The sequence below is a fragment of the Populus euphratica genome, unplaced genomic scaffold (genome assembly GCF_000495115.2).
Source record: "Populus euphratica unplaced genomic scaffold, PopEup_1.0 scaffold45.1, whole genome shotgun sequence".
Lineage (NCBI taxonomy): Eukaryota > Viridiplantae > Streptophyta > Magnoliopsida > Malpighiales > Salicaceae > Populus > Populus euphratica.
The window spans coordinates 735134-740809 of record NW_011499886.1 but is presented as its reverse complement, the minus strand read 5'-3'; the positions used below and the strand labels follow the sequence as shown (position 1 = coordinate 740809).

The 5676-nt window shown below is 32.0% G+C and overlaps 1 protein-coding gene across 2 annotated transcripts; it reads left to right on the top strand.

Annotated features, from left to right (window-relative positions):
• Positions 1-2176: 2176 nt before the first annotated feature.
• LOC105130321 (homeobox-leucine zipper protein ATHB-6-like) lies at positions 2177-4772 on the top strand. Of its 2 annotated transcripts, none has more exons than XM_011032769.1 (3): positions 2177-2849; positions 3140-3516; positions 3728-4772. In XM_011032769.1, the coding sequence occupies exons 1-3, from the start codon at positions 2786-2788 to the stop codon at positions 4271-4273; spliced, it is 987 nt and encodes a 328-aa protein (XP_011031071.1). In that variant the 5' UTR covers positions 2177-2785; the 3' UTR covers positions 4274-4772. The 2 variants fall into 2 exon arrangements, with proteins under 2 accessions (XP_011031071.1, XP_011031070.1); XM_011032768.1 differs by having other exon boundaries at positions 2178-2849; positions 3137-3516.
• Positions 4773-5676: the final 904 nt, after the last annotated feature.

The window sequence follows — 5676 nt, the reverse complement described above, 5'->3', positions numbered from 1 at the left end:
AAACGTTATATCAGCTTTGCTGTGCAAATTTCCATGATATTAATTTTTTTAATAAATATTGCACTATGTTAGTTTAAAATCACTCTTGCAAAAAGTAACACTGTAACTAATGAAACTTTTAATATTACATCAAAAGATAAAAGAGAATTACAGAAATTCCATAAAGCGTCCATTATCAATTTGATGAGACAACTCAAACCCAATCCAATATCTCATAGTAACCTCAATTTAGATTCACGCTTTTAAAATAGTAACCTCAATTTAGATTCACGCTTTTGAAAATTTTTAATTTTTAATTTTAATTTTAAATTAATATTTTTGTTTTTTAAAATCATTTCAATATGTTAATTTCAAAAATAAAAAATATATCATTTTGATACATTTCCAAATAAAAATCATTTTAAAAAATCATTTCTACCACACTTCATGAAAGACACTCAATAAATAAATAAAATGTTTAGTTTGTATAAAGTATTTTATAAATAAAAAAATTGCATGTAAAATATTTTCCAGCAAAAAAATTTCCATGAAAATATTTATGATATTTAGTAAATAATAATGTGGAAAATACAACTATATTACAATGATATTTATGTGTTATAGTGATAAGGTAATGACTATAATTATACAACAATTATAGTGATAAGGTAATGACTATAATTATTGTTGTAGAATATATAATTTTTTTTTACAAAACAAGAAAATCGATAAATCTCACATATAAATCTTATATAAACATCTGTATAACATGAAATAAAGGGCACTTTTATATGGACGCCTTTTGTGTTATAAGTTATTTTAATATAAAGTTTTTATGGTTTTTTTTCCATCGATTGACACTTTATTTTCTTCAAGAAAAAATTAATAATTCCTTTAGCTAACTTTTGTGCAAAAGATCCTTTAAGAAATTACAAAAGAAAAAAAGAAAAACTAACAGGAAAGTTAAACCCATGCGGTCTGCGAATTTCATATGATTTTTGAAGGAAACAGTGACTTGCACATAAGTTGTAATGGAAAATTTTCAGGCGAGTTTCCAATCCCAAAACAATGGCTGCTGCTTCAATTTCGTCTTCCTTAATTTTACTGCTTAGCCCTTAATTTTAGATGTAATTTAAAAATATATAAGTGATTTTTTTAAAATATTATTATTTAAAAATATATTAAAATAATATTTTTATTTTTCAAAAAATTGTTTTTAATATCAATATATTATTAAAATAGTAAAATATAAAAAATTTAATTTATTTCTTAAAAAAAATTACCTAATATTATTTAAAATACAATACTAAATACGGAGGTTTATTCCTCACAGGTAAAGCAATTTAGACTTAAAACTTATATAGGTTTACATTATTTTATATTTGATTTTTTTTTATTAAATAAATAGGGATGATGAAATTTGTTTTTTTTATCAAATAAATAGGGATGGTGATACTCAAACTCGTGACGGTTTGATCATTAAAACTCTGATATTATCTTAAAAAATCATCTCAACTCAATAATTTAAATTATTAAATGAAATATAAATATATAATTTATATTATTTTTTAACCATATATATATAAATACATGCTATTAAACTATTAAATTTAAATTAAGGTCCGCTTTAATTAAAAATTAAAGCTCTAAAACTTCAACTTATTTTTCTCTAACTTATATTATCTCTAAACCTTCAATGTTTTTATTATAATTTTTTTAAACAACTTAAGTTATGAGTGAAAATAAAAGTTATATTTCATAACTCAAAAACACTAAACAAACACTCGTTTAGGCTTCAACTAAAGATACATCCCTTTTCTTTGATCCATAGAAACACCTAAATCTGGAAGAAAAAAAAAAAAACAAGAAGAAGAAGTTATTTTAGTTAAACCAGCCAGCAAAGTTTTTGAAATAGACGATTAATCGCACCGACCACGCCGTGGTATACGGTTAACACGCTGGCGCAAAACCAGGTATCATCAGCTCAAGCCAAGCCGTACAGCGCGTTCATCCTTCAACGTTAACTCCCTCCCCAAATAAAAAAGATGTAGCACTGTTAAAAAGACAAAAACCGGTTGTAGCCGGTAGACCAAGAATTTCATTTAGACTGAATTTGGGTTCATTTCATTTGGCCCAAATTAACTGCAAGGGTGCTTAACCCGAGTTGGTTTATTTATAGACAGAAATTTTGTGAGAGGCCAGCTAGGTTCTGAACTGGTTTTGTCTTCCTTCTCTCTCTCGTTTTCTCTCTCTCTCTCTCCCTTTCTCGACGAACAGAGTTAGACTATTGTATAGAGAATTCATTGTTTAGTATTCTGCTTGTTAATTTGGTTGGTTAATGCAAACATAAGAGGTTTCTTGATTGATAACTTCACTTGTTTTGGGCTGCTAGTCTAGCTAGCTTTGCTTGTTGGGTTTTCTTTCTTCTTTCTTCTTCTGTTGTTGTTTCCTTGGATGGGTACAGAGGGGGAGGATGGAGTTGTAGTGTTGAAAAGGGAGAAAGATGGGAGAGACAATAGAGGGGTGGAGGGGTACTGTTGTATACAGCTAGACTGTACAAGTTGGTCTAGCTATATACATGAAAATTCTTACAAGTGAAAAATAAATAAATCTTGTGCTTTGCAAGTGCACTCACTGATCTCTTGAGTTCTTAGGCAAAAGAGAAAGAAAGATCTTAAAGCTAGAAAGACCTCAAATAAAAAAAGAGAAGAAGAAGAGGACTGACTTCTTGATCTTAAACAGAGATCTGTGTTTTTTAGGAAAAAGCTTTTTTCCCTTCTGTTCCACCATATCATCATCATCAGTCATGAAGAGATCACTTGGCAGCTCAGATTCCCTTGGTGCTTTGATGTCCATCTGTCCAACTACAGGTTCTTAAATATAACCCCATCAACTTAATTATCATCTTCCTTCCAAAAATTCAGACATGCCCATGTGTCATGCTTTTTATTAGCTTTCTTTTTCATTCTTTCATGACAATAGCGACTAACCTATCAAAGTTTTGCAGTAGCCTTTGAACCCATATGAACTAGCTTAGTTTTTCTTTTGAGGACTTGTCATGCTTCACACACTCTTTTTTCAAATTTATTCTCTCAAGCATAAAGTTACTATTCATATCCACCAATTTTATCTTTATATTCCTTTGATTGTTTTGTAGAAGAACACAGTCCAAGAAACAGCACCCATGTTTATAGCAGGGAATTCCAGTCCATGTTGGATGGCTTAGATGAAGAGGGTTGTGTGGAAGAAGCCGGAGGCCATGTTACCGAGAAGAAAAGGCGATTAAGTGGAGATCAAGTCAAGGCCTTGGAGAAAAACTTTGAGGTCGAAAACAAACTTGAACCTGAGAGAAAAGTTAAGTTAGCCCAAGAACTTGGCTTGCAACCGAGACAAGTAGCTGTTTGGTTCCAAAATCGCCGTGCCCGGTGGAAAACCAAGCAATTGGAGAGAGATTATGGCGTTCTTAAAGCCAATTATGATTCTCTTAAGCACAATTTCGATGCCATCCAACAGGACAATGAAGCTCTACTCAAAGAGGTATATATTTTAATTTTCATCATCTTTATTTATTTGTTTGAACCTGAGCAACAATGGGCTGAATCTTTGTGTTGTTTTTGTGAGTTTAGTCTCGAAAGAAATAGTTCATATTTATTAATTCTGAAAACCAAAGGTGCACACAATTAGTTTTTAGAAGCAAAAAACTGCAGAATTCTTGGTTTACCCTGGTGGTGTTTTGTTCATGTTGCAGATAAGGGAACTGAAAGCAAAGCTGAATGAGGAGAACACAGAGAGCAATGTTTCTGTCAAGGAAGAGATAATTTTGGCTGAATCAGAAGGCAAAGTCACTGAAGAAGACACGCCACCACTCCTTGATTCTCTTACTGCATCAGCAGAAGCTAAAGAGCTGAATTATGAGAACTTCAACAGCAGCAGCAGTATTAATAACGGACTCGGAGCCTCTCTTTTCCCAGACTTAAAAGATGGGTTATCGGATAGTGACTCGAGTGCAATCTTGAACGAAGACAACAGTCCTAACCCTGCCATATCTTCATCTGGGATTCTCCAAAGCCAGCTAATGATGTCCCCACCCCCATCCTCATCTCTCAAATTCAACTGCTCCAACTCATCTTCTTCACCATCAACAATGAATTGCTTTCAGTTCTCCAAGACTTATCAAACTCAGTATGTGAAGTTGGAAGAGCACAATTTCTTTAACAGTGAAGAGGCTTGCAATTTCTTCTCAGACGAGCAACCTCCAACTCTTCACTGGTACTGTTCTGATCAATGGAATTAGGAGACAAGCAGGAAAAAAAACTGAAAATAAGGAAGCAGTCAAAATAGTGGGTCGTATCTCTAGAGAGAGGAGTAAGTTAAGCTATAAGCTCCAAGGATTTTGTAAAATGCAAGTGGAATATCTATGTAGTTTTAATGCTTATTTGGGTCTCCAAAGTGCCAAAGGTGAAAAACTGGACAAGAATCAGTCCATGAAGAATACGAGAGGGTAAAGAAACAGAGATGTTATGGGGACTAGAATGGTAAAAAAAGGGAACGAAGAAAAGGAAGCAAGAGAGAGAGAGAGAGAGAGAGTAGTCTCAGACATGGGCTTATGGGGTGTAAGGTGACGCCTAAATTGTATAATTTGTCGCATAAGCTGCGCGGGAAATGATTAGGTCGTAATTGGAAGTCCATATCTCTACTGTAAGAAGGAAAGGAGAAGGTCTTGGAATCCATGGAGAAAAGAGCTCCTCCTGTAATGGAGAGAATAATCATAGCTCCTTGTTTTTTTTTTTTTTAACTTTTATCTATGTGCTCTTTATCTTCTCTAATTCTAGCTCCTTTTTTTTTTTTTTTTTAACTTTTATCTATATGCTCTTTATCTTCTCTAATCGCAAAATCATAATTAGTGAAATGTAAAGCATCTGTTGATTACTAAGTTGGCTGGCCAAATTCAAGCTGTTTGTTTGTCTCACACAAATGGCCAAGATTTGGATTGTTGTATAGCCGCGTTTGTCTGGACGGGAGGATGCTTCCACCTTTTCTTCTCTTTTTTTTAAAATAATTTTTAAAATTATTAGAAAATACTAAAAAATACATTAATTTAATTTTTTTAAATAAAAATATTAAAAAAAAAACATCTTAAAATAGAATCAACGCCGAACACCTCTTTACTTTCATCACTGACACTTACGTACCAAGAAAGAAAGAAAGTGTGCTTTGTTTCTCACAAGAAGCTATCACCTCAATAGGGATTCTAAAAATCTATCAGAATTTGATAAATAATAATTTTTAAGAAAAGTGGGCAACTTCGTTCAGGTCAGCACATGGTTTCTGTAAAAACAAATAATCAAGAATTAGGATTGTTATTTTTTATATCGTTGCCCGTTGTGGCTTTATTTTTAAATCCTGGAAATATAAATATAAAACTTTTTTATTTTGGCCATTTATTTAAAAATATTAGAAAAGCTAGAATTGTATCAATGGTGTAAACGATGAAAACAACAGTGACCTTTTCTTTTACCAAGTAGAAAAAATAAAAGGAAACATTAGCCTTGAAAACAGATCACATATATATAGAGGGGAAAAACAGGGAAAAAAGTTATACGAAAAGCTTTGTTTAGCCGTGATATTCTTCTTTTATGCGTGTGGAATTTAAATTAGGAAGCCGGACTTCGAACTGACCGATTGAAAATTTATCTA

Bases quoted from the DNA above. Each gene is read 5' to 3' on its own strand.
- LOC105130321 (XM_011032768.1), top strand. From the start codon at position 2,786: ATGAAGAGATCACTTGGCAGCTCAGATTCCCTTGGTGCTTTGATGTCC. The intron at 2,850-3,136 runs GTTCTTAAATAT...ATTGTTTTGTAG, and splicing joins GTCCATCTGTCCAACTACAG to AAGAACACAGTCCAAGAAAC. The intron at 3,517-3,727 runs GTATATATTTTA...TTCATGTTGCAG, and splicing joins ATGAAGCTCTACTCAAAGAG to ATAAGGGAACTGAAAGCAAA.